We start from the raw sequence: 18,415 nt of genomic DNA on the forward strand, positions 1-18,415 counted from the left end.
GATTTATTTATTTTGACTTTTTTTCGATTATTAATCCAGCATCACTTTAGTCAGACGCTAATTAGAGTTGCATACACAGCCTTGCGTAATATATGGTCAGTTATTGTATTAATGAGTCAGATCGAATCACCTTATTAAAAAACGGCTTTATTAAAAGCAACAGTTTTCTACTGTCACTGCAATAAATCCTTTGGCCGAAGGAGATTACAAACAAATTCTGTCATAGCTAACTTTTCACATTTATCAGATCGCTGTTAAATAACAAAGTAATTGAACTGTCCATCGGTGTATTGATTAGTGAAATACCGTTTAGCATACTGGTTTTAACCTAGAGAAAACAGCCTGTTCAAAAACAAATGTCACTAAGGTTGTTTTTCTTTGCTTGTTGGATCTCCACACTATTTTTTCCCATGCATTTTGTTTGTACATCGAACACTGAAACTGCGCAGTATTGTTTTGATAAGGGACTGAAGGGGTTGCATTTCTTGCAAAGGGATTGAACAAAACTAAAAAGTTGTGAATGTTCCAAAGGCTGAATTTCTCTATTACTGCTATATTATTAATTGTCTCAAAATTACATGTAATGATGTAACAGTATGAGGAAAGACTGTATTACATGATGCAGTTTTACATCTGTATAATTTTTTTTTTGTTTCTTACTGCATATTGTTGTTAACAATTTGTGAAGTTAAATGTACAGTGTACAAAAGAATGTTACGGGGTGGGACATTGTACATTACTGTAATTATTTGTGTTATTTTTATTTGTATCATAAATGCCTTGTACAGTGTTATTTTTTTCGTTCAGTTGTTTTTTTTTCTCAGTTGGAATTATTTTGTATTTTATTTTTATAAACTTGCTATGAATAAAATTTTCATTCAGCATGCCAACAGAGCTTCCTGGCCTATAAAAGTCTGTATACGTCTCGGACTTTTGTTTTGGAAATTTGACGTAAGGCGTTGCTAGCTTCACGTTCTAGTTTCACGGTTTGAAACGGTTACCATAGCAACCGCGACTCTTCACTTGATATCTCTAAATATCCGCGAGTGCCAAAATGCTGGATTTGACGGCAAATTTAAGCTCTCTGGGATTTGAGGCCGGTCTCGGTGAAGACGAGAAAGAGTTGGTATTTCTGCGCGGTCGGTCCGCTGCCTTGACTGTCGGTGGATGTGCGCATGCTGTATTTGCATATGAGCTTCTGAGTTTGTTAAGGTAAGAAGAGTCCGACAGACCGCTGTTAACGCTCGCACGGATGCCGTTTTACGACAGTTATGAACGTTTTCACGCAGAAAGAGCGTGAACGCGGAGAATGGCGCCGCTAAGGCACATCTGCGTGTCGGTGTGCTGGGAGCGGGACTCGCTGGAAAACAGCTGGCGACGGCTTTACTGCGTGCCTCCAGCCTCAGACCTCACCACTTCAACATCTCCACCAGAAGACCCGAGACATTAGGTGAGTGGGTCAATACATTCAAATGAAAAGTATAAAATTGTATACATATGTGTGTGTGTGAAGAATATTTTTTTTATCTAAATTTATCTTATTTTTCTTAATAAATGCTTTTATTAAGAAATATTTAAACTGATCAAAAGGGACCGTAATGACAATAACACTGTTCCACAAAAATCTGTTCAAAATATTCTTTAGAGAAAATGCATCACCGGTCAGCCGTTATCATCATAATTGCACGATTTCTGCTGGATCACGTGACACAGGAGTAATGATGCTGAAAATTCAGCTTTGATCGCAGGAATAAATACGCTTTAAATGTATATTAAAACGGGTACCAGTCATTTTAAACGTAATGATAGGTGAGCCTGGAATAGAAAACCAAGTCATAAAGAAGGTCCGTGTTTTGAAAATGCGTTTTATGCTTCATTCGAATAAATTCTGGGATCAGTTTTGAGCCAATTAAAATAAAGTAGTTTTTAATAAGTTTAATACCTTCGTGGAACATGATCTTCATATCCTAATGATTTTGGGCGAAAAAGAAAAAAAAAATTTTTTTTTGCCCCATAGAGTGTATTTACTGTATTTATGTTCAAAAAATGCTGCCTTTGTGAAAAAAAAACAATTCTTAGATTTTGAAGTCTTGAACTCTTTTTCTGAGTGCATTTAGATGGCCATTCAAAAGGCTCTTATGCTTGTCAAGGCTGCATTTATTTAAACGTAAAAAAAGTAATTTCACAGCAATCCATTGTCACGGTCCTCGAATCGCAGGGTCATTCTAGACGTATTTGTGAGCGTATTCATCCTCGAAGGCCCGTCGAAGCTGCGTAATCACGCGCGCGGCGTTACTATAGAAACCAGCGTGAAGGTCCACGTGCACGTGACCGCCGGCGCTCTCTCGTCGTGGCAATTATTCAGTCGAGAAAGCTTGCTGAATCATAAATATCCTCCTGAAAACAGACAGTGCAAGTCGTGCGCCTTAATAAATAAACCAGGAGTTTCTTCAGGACCTATTAGTTCGTTAAAAAAAAATCCCTTTGCTGGCCCGTAGGGGAATATTCGACCGTGGGTGTCGAGTGTTACTTTGACAACGTCCGACTGGCTAAGTGGGCAGACGTGCTGTTCCTGTGCGTCTTGCCCTCTCAGCTAGCTCAAGTCTGCGCAGACGTCCGCCGTCATCTGTCTTCAGGCTGTCTGGTGTACAGCTTCACCTCGGCAGTGCCTCTCAACAGGTATTCAACATGATCAGCCTCGGTGCTTTTAATTACAAAGTGTTTTGATTGTGTGTAGATTGATTGTCTCTAAAATGTGGATTACACTTCCAGTTTAGATGTTGAGGGAGTAATGGTAATTACCTTTTACCTTATTTTCCTGTTTTAAGCTTTTTTTGTCTATTTTATTGCGAAATATATGATTGTTTTTTTTCTTAATTTCAGGCTAGCTGTGCTTCTCGACCACAGTTCTGTTATCAAACCCCGCTATGGGTTTGTGGCTTGCTCTGATGTCGATAGGGCCTGGCTTCTCCACGGTCAGCTGACCTCAGCTCTACAGGATGAAGAAGTGATTTCAGCCTCGCTTCCTCTTTCAATGAATGGTGTGTGAAAATTGCAGATGTACCTTTGACAAAGCAATTTTAATTCCTTTCAAAATATGCCGACGTCCGTCTGTCGTTGTTATATACGTTAAAATAACTAAGAAGAAGAACTAATAATGATTATAATAACCGTTGTAGCTGTCTGTATTATTATTATTGCTGTCATTAACGTTCAGTACAGATATTTGGGGTGTTTTTTTCACGCTTTTATTCAGCAAGGAGACACTGAATTGATCGAAAGCAAGAGTCAAGAAAAAAATCCAATGTAAAGGGTGTTCTGTTTAACAAAGAAAATAAATCAAGGTTTCCAGAAAAATGTAAAGCAACATAACTGTTTATTTATTTATTTTTTAACATTAATAATAATCAGAACTGTGGATTGAATTACATTTTAAATTATATGTAAAACAAAAACAGTACACTTTTTATTGTAATCATATTTCACAGTATCACTTTATGGCATATTACGTTTTTATTACAATTGTGTTTTTTATTTATGTAATAATGTTTTATTACAAAATAGCCTAAACGGTTTTGTTGCCAGGTTCTCACAACGAAACCCACCCAAATGCTGCTCAAAACTAGCCCAGTCACATTTAAAAACACCAGTAAAAATCTCACTCCAGAGGGTGAAATACACGTTTTCTTAAGGGGTTCCCTTCATGAAATTAGCATTCTAGGGTATAAACCTCACACATTGGAGTTGTTTCAACCCGTAGACATGAAAAATAACCCACAGCGACAGTGTTAAAGTAGCCCATTTCCACAGGAAAATCACGGTACTGGCAACACTGCTTCTAAACAAAATAGTTTACTACAGACAAATTATTTGCGAGGTTCAAAGAAGCATGACTAATCTTAGACGCACAAATATCTTTTTACATTTTGATTCCCTATATATATATATATATATAAATATCCATCTGTCATGCGAAGTCAATATGGTTTTTGTACGGTGAGCTATAAGACTGCATTAAGTAAACTTGCACTGTTTGCTGAAGGCGGCCTCTTCCTGGATCAGAGATGGGTATCTGCTGTGCTCTACGGTCTCCTCAACATGTGCACGGCGCAGAAGCTGGCCTCCGGAAAGACTCTCCGGCTGCTGAACGGCCTGTTTGAGACAAGCGCATTCACTTATCACACTTTTATAAATTCACCCAGCGCGTCTGACCTTGATAACCCCGACGAGTGAGTCTTATTGTAGACGTTTCAGATGAATTCCCACTATTATTCAGCTTCGCTTCGCTCGGTTGTAATAGCCTGTCTCTGCTCTTTTACAGCCTTTTTCCGTGGATCAGTTTGGTTGACGCTCAAGCTAAAGACACTCCATTGACTGATTTGGTGTCGAGAGATAAAGGTTTGCGAGACTGCCTTTCGGTGATGTACTACAGTGTATTCCCAAACTTGGCAGAATGATAACTGTTTTGTATATTTTTGCGTTCGTGTTCGATCTGTTTATCTTAAACCGGCAGGGTGTTTGTAAAGTCAAGTCTAAAATAGGTGTTAATTAAACTCTGGGGAGAAGTTAGCGTGTCAGCTGGATCCCCTTGAGCCGCCGGGTGCTATATTTGTGTTTTTATCCTCGCCGGATTTTTGCAACACATGGCCGAATGGCTTTGAAATGTTTCCCAGCGCATTTACCTCCACACGATATCTGCTGATGATAAACAAATATCTCACAGATGTTGTAACGCTACCAATAAAAGCGCTTAAATGCAAGACAAATAAATGTAATGTAAAGTGATGTGTTTTTTGTGTTTTATTTTATTTGAAGAGAAGCCATTTCAGTGTGAATAAATAGCGATGCGTCAGTACAAATAAGAAAAATCCAAGAATGACAGGTTTATAAACTAATTATATTTTTATAAGGTAATATAGAGCAAAATCATAAAACTGAAATATTGTGCATATCACTGCTTGCTGGATGTCTTCCAAACGATTCGCTCAGTGATTCGTTTTTACAAACCCCTCGTTTGCGTGATGCTCTCATTTTCATTCTCGATAAATCAGCGTTTGTGAGCAGTGCGGGAGACCTCTGTTGTTACTGCTCCAAAAGCAGCGCCTACTAGCAGAGAATGAATTTGCATTTTCATTTTCATTCAGACCAAAGCTAAAAGACCAACAATATGCAAATATTTTATGAGTATTTTATTTCCAACGATTTAGAATCAAGTCTTTCTTTAGAGAGAAAATACACAGGCCGCTTTCAGATTTCAAAGGGTGCAGAGTGATTTCGTTCACTTAGAGCTGTGTTACACACTGCACGAAAGGTCGTATTCAAAAATCAACTAAACCTATATTGACAAAAAAAAAATTCAGGACTGTTTGATGGCTAGAAATGAAAAAAAAGCATTTAGTTGAAAAATAATGAATTTATAATATTATAAATTTAAATATAAATTAAATAGTATAAATATTATACATTTTTACTGTCGTATTTGATCAACTGAATACACATCATAGTTGTGAATAAAGTATTTGTGACTCTGGACTACAAAACTACAAAAAAACTACAAAAAAGTAGCACGGGTAAAAACAATGCATTATAAGGGTCAAAATTATTAATTTATAAAAAAAAATTTATGCCAAACATCATTAGTATAAGTAATGAAATATTAGTAAGTAGTAAGTAATGAAATATTAAATATATCAACATATATTATATATATAAACATAATTTCAGTAATGTGCATTGCTAAGAACTTCATCTTGAATTATATTTTTTTATAAAATTTGAATTTTAATATATATATATATATATATATATATATATATATATATATATATATATATATATATATATATATATATATATATATATATACACACCTTTCTTGAAACAAAAAAGGCTTCTTCCCAAACTGCATTTGTGGGGACTTTTATTCTGTAGTCATATGCGCGGCAGCCATGCTGAAAAGACTTTACGCTTCAGAACACGTATTTACAAATTAGCGGACTTCCTGGGCGTCAAACGTTATTTGTCAGGCGACACTGTTGCATCTACAGCATCACACTCTCCGCAGGTACGTGTGCGCGCATCATATAATCAAACTATACCGTATGCGTGCGTTTAGCGCGCAGGGACGGTTTGGTTTGAACGTAAATGTATTTTTCCTGAGCTGAGATTGATGGTTTGATGGATGAATTTCACTTTAGTTTCCTGACGTGTCAAAACTGATTCGTATGTGCCACTTGATAACGTCTGCGCGCAACAGCCTTACTTATATTCACGAACGTCGTTACATTAAATATTAAAGTACTGTATTGATTAATTTAGTTTTGATTGCAGAGTTTGTTTCAGTTTTGAATGAGGTTCGCCGAAAGCCGCCTCTGAGTCAGGTAAGAGTTGTCATCTGACGTAAAGAAGCTTCATCCAGCTGATCGTAATGGTGGTTTATGTATTTTATGTGTCTGCTCCTCTAGAGATGGAGAAACTAGAGACCTCAGAGCTTCAGTCTAGACTGTCATCCCTGTCTGTTTCTTCTTTCCCTGGTATAACGTCCAAAAACTGTGAAGCGAACCCTTTAAACAGGTCCGTGCGGGTTTTTTTTGATTCGTCTCAACGGTCGTTTTAGATTTCAAAGGTATGTAAACCTCGTCCTTCCCGCTTTCATTTTGAAGACTTCAAAGCACAGACCTTTCCCGGACGGTGACCCAGCCGGACAACCGAACTAACATGGACGATAACAGCAACGATAGAGAATCTGCGAAAACCACCGAGGTACGGTGGACTCGAGCCTGTCAGGTGTTTGTGAAAAAGTGAGCTTCGGCTTCAGTTCTGTGTGTGTGTGTGTGTGTGTGTGTATTGTGATGTTGTCAATAGGAGCCCAGCGCGTCTCCGGGGAAAGCAGAGGCGGGTGACCCACAGGAGAGCAGTACTTCACACCCCGGGGAGAAGAAAGGTTAGTAAACCCCCTATTAGAGAGGTGAAGCTAATCTCAGGAAACCTTCTCGTCGTCTTTCATCATCGCCTCTCGAGAAAAGAGCTGTCAGACGAAAAGAAGGATGTTTGTGCTATATGCGATGTGCTCTTCACAACCTTAAAGGCTAGGTTTAACACCCAGAAAACGAGAATCTCTCTATATGTGAGGTTTTAACTGGATAAGTGTGCGTTTTCTTTCAAGTCGCTGTCGGGCAGATCACGTGACTTTCAAAAATAGCATGCAGTGTACATTATATAGGCCAAGTCCTGTAGCTTGCGGTAAAAAAAAAAGTTGTTTTATATAGGCCTAGCATATATTTAGGCGCTGATTGTATAAAGCGTTGATGAAAGCTGCTGTAAAAGACATTGATATATAATGCAAACTGTATAATTCATTATTAATTTAAATATATATATTTTTTAAAGGAATATTCATTATTTTTATTAAGAGCAACGCAAAGGTCTTTATGAGGAAGAATGCAATGTATGGAGCTTCTGAGAAAAAAGTGGCAAATGCGTTAATAACAACAATAATAATAATTTTGACCCTCATCTACAAAGTAATGGATTTCTTTTTTTGGCTTCACTATGCGTCTTTGTTCACAAATAATGCTGACAAAATAAAGTTTTCGAGCTAAGTAAGTTTCTGTAATTTGGGGGATCTGACACAGAACGAGCCTATTGTTGTTATTGTAGTAAAAACAGCAATGTAATTAATAATATTTATTAAACTTTGATGGCCTTGTAAGCGTGATACCGTAGTGATTTTTTTATTTTTTTATTTTTAAACGCTTGAATATTTTCACCGAGCCAGTGTGTATTTATGCAGCAACGTTAGCTGCTTTTTGCATGAATTATCCTACTATACATGCATTTATAATTTAGAAATTAATTATATGTTTGTAAATATGTGTATTCGTATATTTTTTTTAATGTTAAAAAACTTTCAAAAATGGAAATAATTTAATATGTACATCACTTGTATTGTTTAATGTAAAAGTATCCAGGCGTTATGGCGGTGTCGAAAGTATGAGAATTTGGGAGACCCGTAATAACAATAAAGTTATTTAGTCCTAAAAGTTATTAAAATTTTTAAGTTATTAATTGCATAAGTTTCCATTCACATAATTATGTATTTATAAATACAGACACATCTTGAAAACACTTATATATATATATTAGTTATTAGTTATATATATATATATATATATATATATATATATATATATATATATATATATATATATATATATATATATATATATATTAGTTATTTTCCATTAATATTTTTAACATATAAAGATAACTTTTTTTTCTTAAATGTACGCATGCATGTCTGTGTATTTATATATAAATAATAAATATAAACAGTACGCTTAACTATGTTATCTAAATAAAAAGTTTTATTTTGGATGCGACTTATTCGTTTCCCAGCACAAAAAAAAAAAAAAAAAAAAATAGGTTTAGTGTTTTATTTCATATTCATGAATGTCTTTTTCTTCATAATTCGGGGTGATTTGAATACACGCGCCGCTGAGCGAATGTTCTCTGACGTGTCTACTCAATCCGAGCGTTAAATCAGCCATCTCTCCGCAGCTCTTCCTCCGATGAAGCCAGCGTCCACGTGGACCTCCGCAGCCCTGAAGGAGCTGAAGACGAAGCTGCGTCAGGAGAAGGACAGCGTGGTGACGGTGTATCGCGGAGACATCATGACCGTCCACGTGCCCACCGTCCCCGAGGCCAAGCGCGTATGCTGGGAGTTCGCCACCGACGGCTACGACATCGGGTTTGGGGTTTACTTCGACTGGTCTCCGGTCACTAGCCGAGCCATTACCGTCCACATCAGCGAGTCCAGTGACGACGAGGATGAAGACGATGACCTAGAAGGTGAGGGACCGCTTCCTTTTGCTTGCTTTGTCTTCTTTCGTCCCTTGAATGCTTAGCCCGTCCACACAGCTCACCTGAACTTTAATTGACAAATTACAGCTCGAGGATCTTTTTTTTTTTGTTCCAACTTAGTCTTGACAATAGTTGCCAATAGTTAGATTCAAGCTTATTTTATAAAAAATTGTGTAGTCTATGATGGTCACAGTTTTGTTGTCATTTTTAATGTGTCTTCTCTAACAGTGCACATGAATTTGTTGCGATGAGAGCAAGTTTAAAATCTGGTAGCGTATGATTCGTCGTCGCACAGTGTTACGATGGCCGGTTTTTCTACATAGAGACTATTTCTCAGTTAAGCCATATTAAGTAACTGTGTGACTCCACAGCGTACCCAAATCACTAAATCAAATATATTTTCAGTAAACAAAAAGCCTCATTTTAGGGTGTTTTGCAGTTATAATGATGCTTGGGCACTCTTATCTTCAATTTTCATTTTTTTTTTTTTTTTTTTTTTAATCAAAGTTTATATACTATATTTAAAATTTGCAGTAATTAAAAAAATATATATTTCATTTGCTTTTTTGTGTTAAATTTAACCATTTATTTTAAAGAAAGAATATTAATATAATATAAGGTAACACTTGTTGACTATTAACTACAACTTTTCCGTCACTAAAATTGTTAATTTGCTGCTTATTAATAGTTAGTAAGGTAGTTGCTAAGTTTAGGTATTGGGTAGAATCGGGCAGGTAGAATACGTGCTTAATTAGCACTAATAAATGACTAACATTATAGTAATACGCATGCTAATAAGCAACTAATAGGTGTAACCGTACAATAAAGTGTTGCCAAATATATTTAATGTTGTGTAAAGCACGCTTTCAGTGACGTACAGGCGACTGCTTTGTCAAACAGGCCCCGTGGTTCCCGGAGATGTCGAGAAGGGCTCTAAAGCGGTCGCCAACTCGAACTTGGGAGAAATCCTGCCCGTGTACCGTCAGGACAGTCACCTGGCCGTTCAGAGCGGGAGCCACGAGTTTCCGGGAGAAGGAACGTACCAGCTGAAGTTCGACAACTCGTACTCGCTGTGGCGGAATAAGACTCTGTACTACAGAGTGCACTACAGCGCCTGACGATTGAACAGGAAACTTTCAGTGATGCTCTTTTCCATCGTATGTATTAAATTACTGTGTAATTCTCGCTATTGTTGATTTGTGCTTTTCGTTTCACCCAAGCCCTATCATAGTTCAAAAAACGACTTTCTATATATACGAAATGCGTTTTTTCACGAGGCTCGCGAATACGTGCAATGTGTTTTATGTGGCTTAAAGATGTTACGCGCGAAGATGATATATTTCATATAAAAGGTCCGCATGTGTTTTATAAGTGTATCGTCGGACGCCACAACAGATATCAGGGACTACGGAGTAATCAGGGAAAGTGTATGGGGTGGCGAAGCGGGTCAAGTGCTTTTCACGCTGTTCGAAACTATTCAAAGGCAAACAGGGAAGGAGAGGAAGTCGACGTGGACGATTCAGGGAATGACACACGAGTGTTTTCTGTTTCTTTGGGTGTTTTTGTTGTCACTGAGCAGCGCGCCGGAGCGCTTTCTCAGCCGCACACACACACACACACACACACACACACACACACACACACACACACACTGGAAGCCACGGATAGTTGGGATGCTTTTTTTTTTTTTTTTTTTTTTTTTTTTTTTTTATGGCGGCCGCATGCTGCACCGAGATGGTTATCAATGCAGTCGCCAGGGTTACTGCTCATGGAAATGGTTAAAGCCGGCTTTTTTACAACTTTAAACCGTATCCTGTTACAAAAGCTAATTTGTTGCATAACCGAACCAATATTTGCATGCCCCGGGCATGATTTATGTCCGTGTCGACGCAATGCAGGTGGCCCGTTGAAGGTTTTATTTATGTTTATGTTCTTAGCTGATGGCTTTTTAACAAGATAAATGACAAAACTACCTTTTTTTTTTATTTTGCTTCCATCACGTGCAATATGCCACACTAAGTGCTGCCGGCAGGGGTTGTAGTATAGTATTTAGTTTGGTTTTAATACATTTATATGAATACCAAATCACACTGCAAATGCACATCGCGCGAGTTTCTCTGCGTACCTTAATTATTTGCATGTCTTGAGAGACTGTTGCATTGTGCTGCTGAGGTACTCGATTCTGCCAATGTGTTTATCTGCTTGTCCTTCTCTGTATCTTTTTGCTTTCTGTATGATATGCATATGTTATGTTTGTCGTCCTTTTTTTGTTTTGTTTCTTTTGCTGTTTGCTGTTCACAATAAACGTTGACGGTGAGTTGAGCGTGCAGTTTCTGCCTGTTGCATATCCGGTTTTATGTTTCCTTCCTTTCAGTACGTGGAGCTTCCTTCTCAGAATAACCATGAAAGTGCTTTCTCAGCCTTAAAAATAGTGTTTCTTTGGATGAGCGCAAGCTTCATTTCCCTTAAACTGAAGTCAGTGTATTGAGTAACAGTAGAATTAAAAGTGCTATTGTATCTTGTTTTCGATAGAGGGCGCTGTTAAACTGAAATATATTATACATGCACATGAATACAAACACACACACACACACGTTTTCTTTTATTAACAACACGGTCAGACAGAAACTGAGAATATTTAAATTATTAAAATTCTTATCCATTAAGTACTGACGATCGGTCCTATAAACTAGCATACATTTTGTTATTAAAATTGTTTTTGTTAAATGTCTATTTAAACAATTTTTAACAAATACATTAATTCAGGAATATTATATTTTAAATAACAATTAGTTGTTTTTTTTCTATCAAAAAAAAATTAGCACTTTTTTTAAAATCAAATTGTTGTTTGTTTTTTGTAAAATTGTATATATTTTCTTGTGAACCTTTTTACCTTTTATTTGAATATTGTAATGTATCCATTGACTTCATTCAAAACAAATGAAAAATAAACGTTGCCTTGAAATAAGCTTAAGTGCTACAGTTACTAAAACCAATAAAATAAAGTGTAATTAAAGATAGAAATGTATCATCTATAAAATAAAATACACATAATAAAATTAAAAATGCTTGTAAGCACGTCTTAAATGTCTTTTAAATATTATATAAATTAATTTTATACATACGTACGTGTTTGTGTGTTGTGTGTGTGTGTGTGTGTGTGTGTGTGTGTGGGGACTACTGCGGCCTACTTGTTCTAAGCCTTTCTGAATTTTGCCGTTATTTTTATTTGTATTTATTCCCAATTTTCTACGTGTTTGAATGTATATAATATACTACATATTTTCCCGTTGATATTGGACGTCTCTCGATGAGCTGTGAGTGTCAGGGATGTTAATTGGTGTGACACTGAGGTGATAAATGGACGGAGGTCTCGGGAGACAGGCCGCACGCCGACAGACAGAGCCCCGACGAGAGAGGTGGCCAGACCCTGATCGACAGCATGGGCAAAGTGCACTTTTATGCCGTCTGGTCTTTACGTGAAGCACCTCGACAGTTTATACGGTGAGCGCTTTCGTTCGAGCTAACGCTGCTCCGCTTCACGACGTGATGTTATTGTTTTACTTCACCGAGCACGGCAGACTTTTACAGGAGTGAGTGTGTATCTCCTGCCTGCAAAAAAGTGGTTGGAGATTTCATCATTAGTGGCAAGAAAAACATGCTGATTAAGGACACTGATTTGGGGAAAATATTAGCTTTTGTTTGTTTGCTTATGTGAAAGCTTTGTGTGTGTGTGTGTGTGTGTGTGTGTGTGTGTGTGTGTGTGTGTGTGTGTGTGTTTGAAATCCTATCTAATGCATATGTAAAAAAGGTTATCTTACACTAAGACCGAGGACGTTTTGTGTTGCAGCAAAAAGTTAAAATGCAGGAAACAAACCTATCAAACCACTGATGTGACCATAAACGTTTTTTTTTTTTAAAACACAAACTGAAATTGTAACTTATATAAATTGTAATTGTATAAAATATCTAGTGCAGCTTGTCCTAACCTTATACTTTGGATAAATGCTCATGATCGAAGTCATTTCACTTTTTAGAGTAAATTCTACATTAATATGTGTAAAAAATTATATATATTTTTTTTTATAAATATGCTGGTTAGGTATGTTTTGAAGTATAGGTGGTAATTTAAGTTGGTTTAAGATAGTTAGTGCTGGTCCTGAGCAGGAGCTAGTTGCTTAAGACCGATACAAGACCAGCATCCATGCTTCAAAACATACAGCAGACACTCGTTTTGTTTTTTGTCAGCAGGGTTGTTGATGATGCTCGTGTGTTTTTAGTGCATTGTCATAAAAGTCCTCATTTACAACACTCCTTTGGAGTAAACACGATCGAATAACATACTTGTCGGTGCAGCCCTTGTGACCACCTGCGTGACGACCTTTTTTTCTCTGACGATCTCATGTAGAAATGTCAACCGTACGACGTACCAGGTCCAGATGCCGTTACCCTTACCGAAGCAGCTGATAGTGTTTGGTTTAGGGGACTGGTCGTCCTTCTCCGGTGATACAGAGATCTCTGTGGAGGTCCTGCTGAGTCCAGAGGTCGAGTCACAGGTCGTCGGGACTCTTTCGCCTCGCTCCAGGCAAGCGCTCTAAATATTATGATTGCAGCTCTGCCCTGAAGTAAATTAACTTCTAAATTATTTGGCAGTTCAGCATTACGAGTCCTAAAACTGAAAAACAAATGCTTTAAAGCTATGCATGAAAATACTAGTGCTGTCAGACAATTAATAAAAGTTTTTGTTTACATAATGTGTGTGTGCTGTGTATATTTATGTGTATATGAATACACATTTGCGTTCTATATTTTATATAATTTGTATGATTTACATCCATATATATTGGAATGCGATTGTTTGACAGCACAAAAAAAACCTAATAACATTGATGGAAAGTATATAACAAATTATTAAAATGTAAACTGAAATGTAAAATATTTAATATTAATATTTAAATAGACACACTTAAACTGTTCGAGACAGTCATATATATATATTTTTTTTTTTTTATTTATTTTTTTTTTTGTGTATATGTGTATGTCTTAAATAACAAGCAAATCGGCAACATTTAACTGTCAAAGTCAGTCAAACCTGCATTTATAAAATGATTTTGATAAATGATATTCAATTTGAGTTCTTTCTGCGAAGGTGTCTGATCTGGCAAGGAGTCTGGACTCCGGAGCTGCTCGCCGAAGCCACACACCGAGGCAGGAGAGGAGTTTACGCCAAAGTCATGCTCAGCATCCGTGGACAGGTATTCAAACGTGACGTTACGTCCTTAGACTTCTCCCAACAATAGTGCAGGTTGTAAATATCTCGCGTATGTACGGTACGTCTCGTTTTCAATAGTTTTAACGTTCTCACCCATCACAAACGTCTTGTTTGAGCCGCGTGTTATTTGTAGGTGAGGTCCAGCTTCATCAGCAGCACCCCACGGATGACGAGGAAGCGTCTGGTGCTCAACCACTCCTCCAATCCGTCCAGCACCCTTCTCAGCAGCGGAGAGAGTCACGATGTGAGGCTTCAGGGAAATCTGCTCTTTGTTCTTCGGCGGCCACAAGTTCACCCAGAACAACTCTCATTCTCCAGTTGTTCCAGACCTGTATGAATTTCGTTTGAAGAAGTTCTGTAACCAAATAGTTGGTGGAGCCCATACGATTGCTGACTAAACGAGAGTAAATGAGTTTTTTTTGGGTGAACGTTCCCTTTAACTAGTCGGTTTTTTCAGTCTTCTAGACATGAGGTTTATGAGATGCCTTAAGACATGGCTTGTGATGCACAAAAGATTGACTTCTTGCGTCTTCACGAAGATCACCCAGAGGTCTCCTCCCGAGGGAAGCGTCAGCTGTTCGGAGCTGGGGAAAAGTAAGACGGAGACGCGAGAAAGCACGCTGCTTCAGGGTGTGTGGCCGATGGTGAGGGGTCGTCCGCAAGCTAGTTCTTCAGCAAGCAGATTGATTTCCAGCCAGAAAGAGTGTCTCAGTATTATGTGTTTTTTTTTTTTTTTAAAGGACAAAACTCCAAGACGCTCCGTTATAGGAATAAAGGGATGTATTTGGAGTTCTGAAGAACCGGAAAGCCCTCTGAATCCAAACCGAGCTTCAAGCCCAAAGAAGCGCAAGCTGCGTAAAATGTCTGCAGTTGATTTCGAGGACGAGATGGCCGTCAAACGCGTGAAGAGCTGCAGGGCCGGTAAAGTCAAATCGGATATAAAATCAGTTTTAAAAACATTAGACATTTTTAAAAAGAAAACGCATACGGTGCTGCTTGAAAGTTTGTAAACCCCTTGCAGAATCTGAAAATTCAAACAAAATATCATACAGAATTTATTCATTTATTTTTCATTTAGAAATTTTTATTTTGATGTTTTACGCAAGATGTTTACATTTAGTCTTCAAGACCAGAAAATAGTTAAAATGAATGAAATAACCACATTCAGAAGTTTGTGAACCCTTGGTTCTTAATGCTGTGTGTGGTTCCCTGGATGATCTAGGACCGTTCATCATACAGTCACTGCTGGAAAGGGTTCAAATATGTAAATGTTGCTAGAAATCTGCAAGGCATGGAGGATTTTTCTGAAGAAAAGTGTTCAGTTGAACAAACAAGGGACTCATCAAAAAATAAAACAAAAAAAACTGTTTATCCAGGTAACCTGGATAACCACGCTTGTATTGTACTTAAAGCAGCACTGTGAGTACAATACAAAATACAATAGAAAAACATTTATACTTATTTTAGTTTTTGCATTTTTAGTGTTGATGATGATGATGATGATTTATTATTATTATTATTATTATTATTATTATTATTATTCTCAGACTGTCCATCAAAGCGCTGGAGCCACGCCATGTGTTTGAGTGATCCTGAAACGCCATCCTGATTGGTGGAGAGGCTGATGACCAGGCCAGCTGTAGAGATTCTATATGGAAACTGGAGATCGGTGCATATCATTTTAAAAAAAAAATTATATAAACAATTAAAATGACTATTTGCATAGTTTGCACATATTTGCTTCCCTCCCCGATTTGGGCAGCTAGTATTTGTAAGTGTTGAATGAATGCGGTATTAAAACTAAACACAGGCATATTTAATCAAGTATTATATAATTATTAATATGTTTTATAATATTATTAGAATTATTTATTAATTCTAATTTTAAGATGGGCCATTTCCTTTTTATATTCAAGTTTTATTTCTTAATTTCAATTTAGTTATTAATAATGACATGCCTTTTTAACATATAACATGTAAAGCATAACCTATAACCGTAATAATTCTCAGATAATGATTTCTGGTTCCCCCTGGACGTCTCATCACCCGAGGTCAGTCCTCCGAGCTCAAAAGGTCACTCTGCAACCTTTGATCCTGAGTCTAAAGCGGTGTATGTATACGGTGGTCTGAGAGATGCCCAGCGATACAGTGATATTTATATACTGGACACTATAACATGGAAGTGGAAGCTTGTTTCTGTGAGTATTGCGTAATTTGTTTCTTAGTATATTTTTTTATATATAATATAAACACGCAAGTAATTATAGTTCAGTATATAAATGAACTATGGTAACTATGGTGTATCAATAATTTGGCAACTATAACAGGGGTTTAATTAGATGTAACGCTGTATATATGTGTGGCAATTTGGGTTGACGTAGGCAAAGGGAAATGTGCCGTCATTGGCGTACCACAGCGCCTCGGTCTATAAGAAGGAGCTGTATGTATTTGGAGGAGTGCAGCCCAGCAGGTGTCCTGAAGGCAAGGTCTGCAGTAACGCACTCTACATTTTCAACCCTGAACATGGTCTGTGGTATCAACCGATTGTGGAGGGTGACCGTCCTCTGCCCAGGTTTGGGTGAGAACTTTTACTCGGTCTTTCATTACTTCGTCTTCTATATACACCATCATCATCATCTTGGCTTACTGTGGATGATTTACTCCTTATGTCATTCAAACCCTTTTTTTATTTTAAACCTACCACCTGTTTTTTTTCGCCTGATATTCTTGTCCTTACTGGCCGCTGTGTCGTAGGCACTCCACCACGTTGTTGTCGAACAAGATGATCATTTTTGGTGGAAGAAAAACCGCCACCTACCTCAACGATCTTCACATCCTGGATCTTGGTAATGAAACTGAGCTGAAGGTATTCTCCGTCTCGAGTGTAGTTCGTATGATCTCAGTAAGTCTCTTGTTTCTTGTGGAAAAAGGCTTCATGGAATACACCGCTGTAAAATATGAGAACATGCCACCATTGGCCCGTGGGTAAGACCTCCAAATGTCGATTTTCCAACTTGAGGAAAACCTAAGCTCATAACACGCTTCAGTAAAGGAACTTACTTCCGTTTGCGTATTTCGGAGTGATGGCTTTCGTTGTTGTCGTTCTGCTGTGCAGGTTTCACGCTGCTCTACCCGTGTCTGACAACAGGGTGCTGATCAGCGGAGGCTGCAGCGCTGTAGGAGCCCTACAGGACCTCCACCTCTTTAACATAGGTCTGTCATCCCCTCATTTACCACACCTCACGTACCATGCCACTAAATATTGTAGATATGTGATGTTTTGATAGGGCTTTAGGCTATCAGATTCAGTCAGTGTTGGTGTCAGTTTTAACTGTATATGCTTGTACACTTTATATAGTTTTGATGATTTAAAGCTTTACAGCTCATGAAGTCAAAAATCTGGCATCTCGGAATATTAGATGATTTACATTAGAGTTTCTTTGAATGACCCTACGTCCCTACGGCATACATTATGGTTATTTATGTTTCTTTCAAACAAGTCACAAATCATTGGTTTTCAAGGTTCTTCAAAAACCTCATTTCAAAACAAAAATGCTTGCAGAAACCAGCTCCTGGTCATCGGTGGCGTCTCCGTTGCTTTGCTCGAAGCCTCGCGCCGGACACAGTCTGATAAACCTAGGCTCTGCAGAGACTTCATCTTCAGACCCGAGGGACGCGAGGGATCAACATCACAGCAAGAGCCTCTCTCTCAAGTGCACCATCTTAGTATTTGGAGGGTCGGACTGTTCAGGAACGTTTTATAACGACACCGTTAAATGCCAGGTTGAACTCCCTAAATAGGATCGGGGACTTTTTTTTTCTGAGAAATGAATGTAGGGTATTTACAGAAACGTGATTAGAAAAAATTGAAGCACTTTTAGCGTTTGTTGTTTTGTTTTTTTTTTTAACGTTGCGTTGTTGCGGTTTTAGCGTGAACAGCTGTTTTACAGCTACCGTTTTTATCTTATTTTCCTTTTAAAAGCAAGCAAAGCCTTCACTCCCTCTCGGGTGTAGTTCAGATTTGTATTCAGTACATTCAGAGACTATGTATTTTTGTGCAATAAATGTTTTCTCTTATTTTGCACGTACTTTTATACGTTTTCACGTTCGTATTTTTGTCCGCTTTGTATGTTTCACGTTACGCTCGCACATTTTTCCTTTAAGTCACTGGTATGTACAGTACAGCTCCTCTCTTGTTCACAGATGACTCGAGTCTTTTCACCAAAGCAATAAATGCAGTACTTTGCTAAAAAAGAAACCCAACTGTCTTTATTAATTAAT

General features: G+C 37.7%; 3 protein-coding genes across 6 annotated transcripts; all 3 read left to right on the top strand.

Annotated features, from left to right (window-relative positions):
- The first annotated feature begins 980 nt into the window (after positions 1–980).
- On the top strand, positions 981–4,785 carry noxred1 (NADP-dependent oxidoreductase domain containing 1). Its single transcript, XM_043262417.1, has 6 exons — positions 981–1,212; positions 1,290–1,450; positions 2,499–2,679; positions 2,884–3,041; positions 4,043–4,229; positions 4,322–4,785. Exons 1-6 carry the CDS (start codon positions 1,055–1,057, stop codon positions 4,455–4,457), a joined length of 981 nt encoding a protein of 326 aa, XP_043118352.1. The 5' UTR covers positions 981–1,054; the 3' UTR covers positions 4,458–4,785.
- A 1,172-nt stretch (positions 4,786–5,957) lies between these two features.
- Positions 5,958–11,184, top strand: tmed8 (transmembrane p24 trafficking protein 8). 4 transcript variants are annotated; one of them, XM_043263809.1, is made up of 7 exons: positions 5,973–6,064; positions 6,331–6,380; positions 6,465–6,573; positions 6,663–6,762; positions 6,865–6,943; positions 8,560–8,850; positions 9,763–11,184. In XM_043263809.1, exons 3-7 carry the CDS (start codon positions 6,467–6,469, stop codon positions 9,978–9,980), a joined length of 795 nt encoding a protein of 264 aa, XP_043119744.1. In that variant the 5' UTR covers positions 5,973–6,064; positions 6,331–6,380; positions 6,465–6,466; the 3' UTR covers positions 9,981–11,184. The 4 variants fall into 4 exon arrangements, with proteins under 4 accessions (XP_043119746.1, XP_043119743.1, XP_043119744.1 ...); XM_043263810.1 differs by having other exon boundaries at positions 5,987–6,064; positions 6,319–6,380; XM_043263811.1 differs by lacking the exon at positions 6,331–6,380 and having other exon boundaries at positions 5,958–6,064.
- An 879-nt stretch (positions 11,185–12,063) lies between these two features.
- On the top strand, positions 12,064–18,392 carry zgc:163014 (uncharacterized protein LOC100038766 homolog). The gene is given in 14 exon segments (XM_043262665.1): positions 12,064–12,366; positions 13,271–13,447; positions 14,012–14,117; positions 14,268–14,378; positions 14,674–14,778; positions 14,875–15,055; positions 15,682–15,732; positions 15,735–15,803; positions 16,145–16,332; positions 16,516–16,712; positions 16,889–16,980; positions 17,065–17,119; positions 17,250–17,347; positions 17,697–18,392. Coding segments are annotated over 14 exon segments (1,731 nt in total). The 5' UTR covers positions 12,064–12,304; the 3' UTR covers positions 17,936–18,392.
- The last annotated feature ends 23 nt before the right edge of the window (positions 18,393–18,415 follow it).

Source organism: Puntigrus tetrazona, chromosome 17 (genome assembly GCF_018831695.1).
Source record: "Puntigrus tetrazona isolate hp1 chromosome 17, ASM1883169v1, whole genome shotgun sequence".
Classification (NCBI taxonomy): domain Eukaryota; kingdom Metazoa; phylum Chordata; class Actinopteri; order Cypriniformes; family Cyprinidae; genus Puntigrus; species Puntigrus tetrazona.

Coding starts and splice junctions, on each gene's coding strand:
- noxred1 (XM_043262417.1), top strand. CDS start 1,055: ATGCTGGATTTGACGGCAAATTTAAGCTCTCTGGGATTTGAGGCCGGT. Junction 1,451..2,498: donor CAGAAGACCCGAGACATTAG/GTGAGTGGGTCA, acceptor GCTGGCCCGTAG/GGGAATATTCGACCGTGGGT. Junction 3,042..4,042: donor GCTTCCTCTTTCAATGAATG/GTGTGTGAAAAT, acceptor TGTTTGCTGAAG/GCGGCCTCTTCCTGGATCAG.
- tmed8 (XM_043263808.1), top strand. CDS start 6,428: ATGGTGGTTTATGTATTTTATGTGTCTGCTCCTCTAGAGATGGAGAAA. Junction 6,574..6,662: donor GAAGCGAACCCTTTAAACAG/GTCCGTGCGGGT, acceptor TTCATTTTGAAG/ACTTCAAAGCACAGACCTTT. Junction 6,944..8,559: donor ACACCCCGGGGAGAAGAAAG/GTTAGTAAACCC, acceptor ATCTCTCCGCAG/CTCTTCCTCCGATGAAGCCA.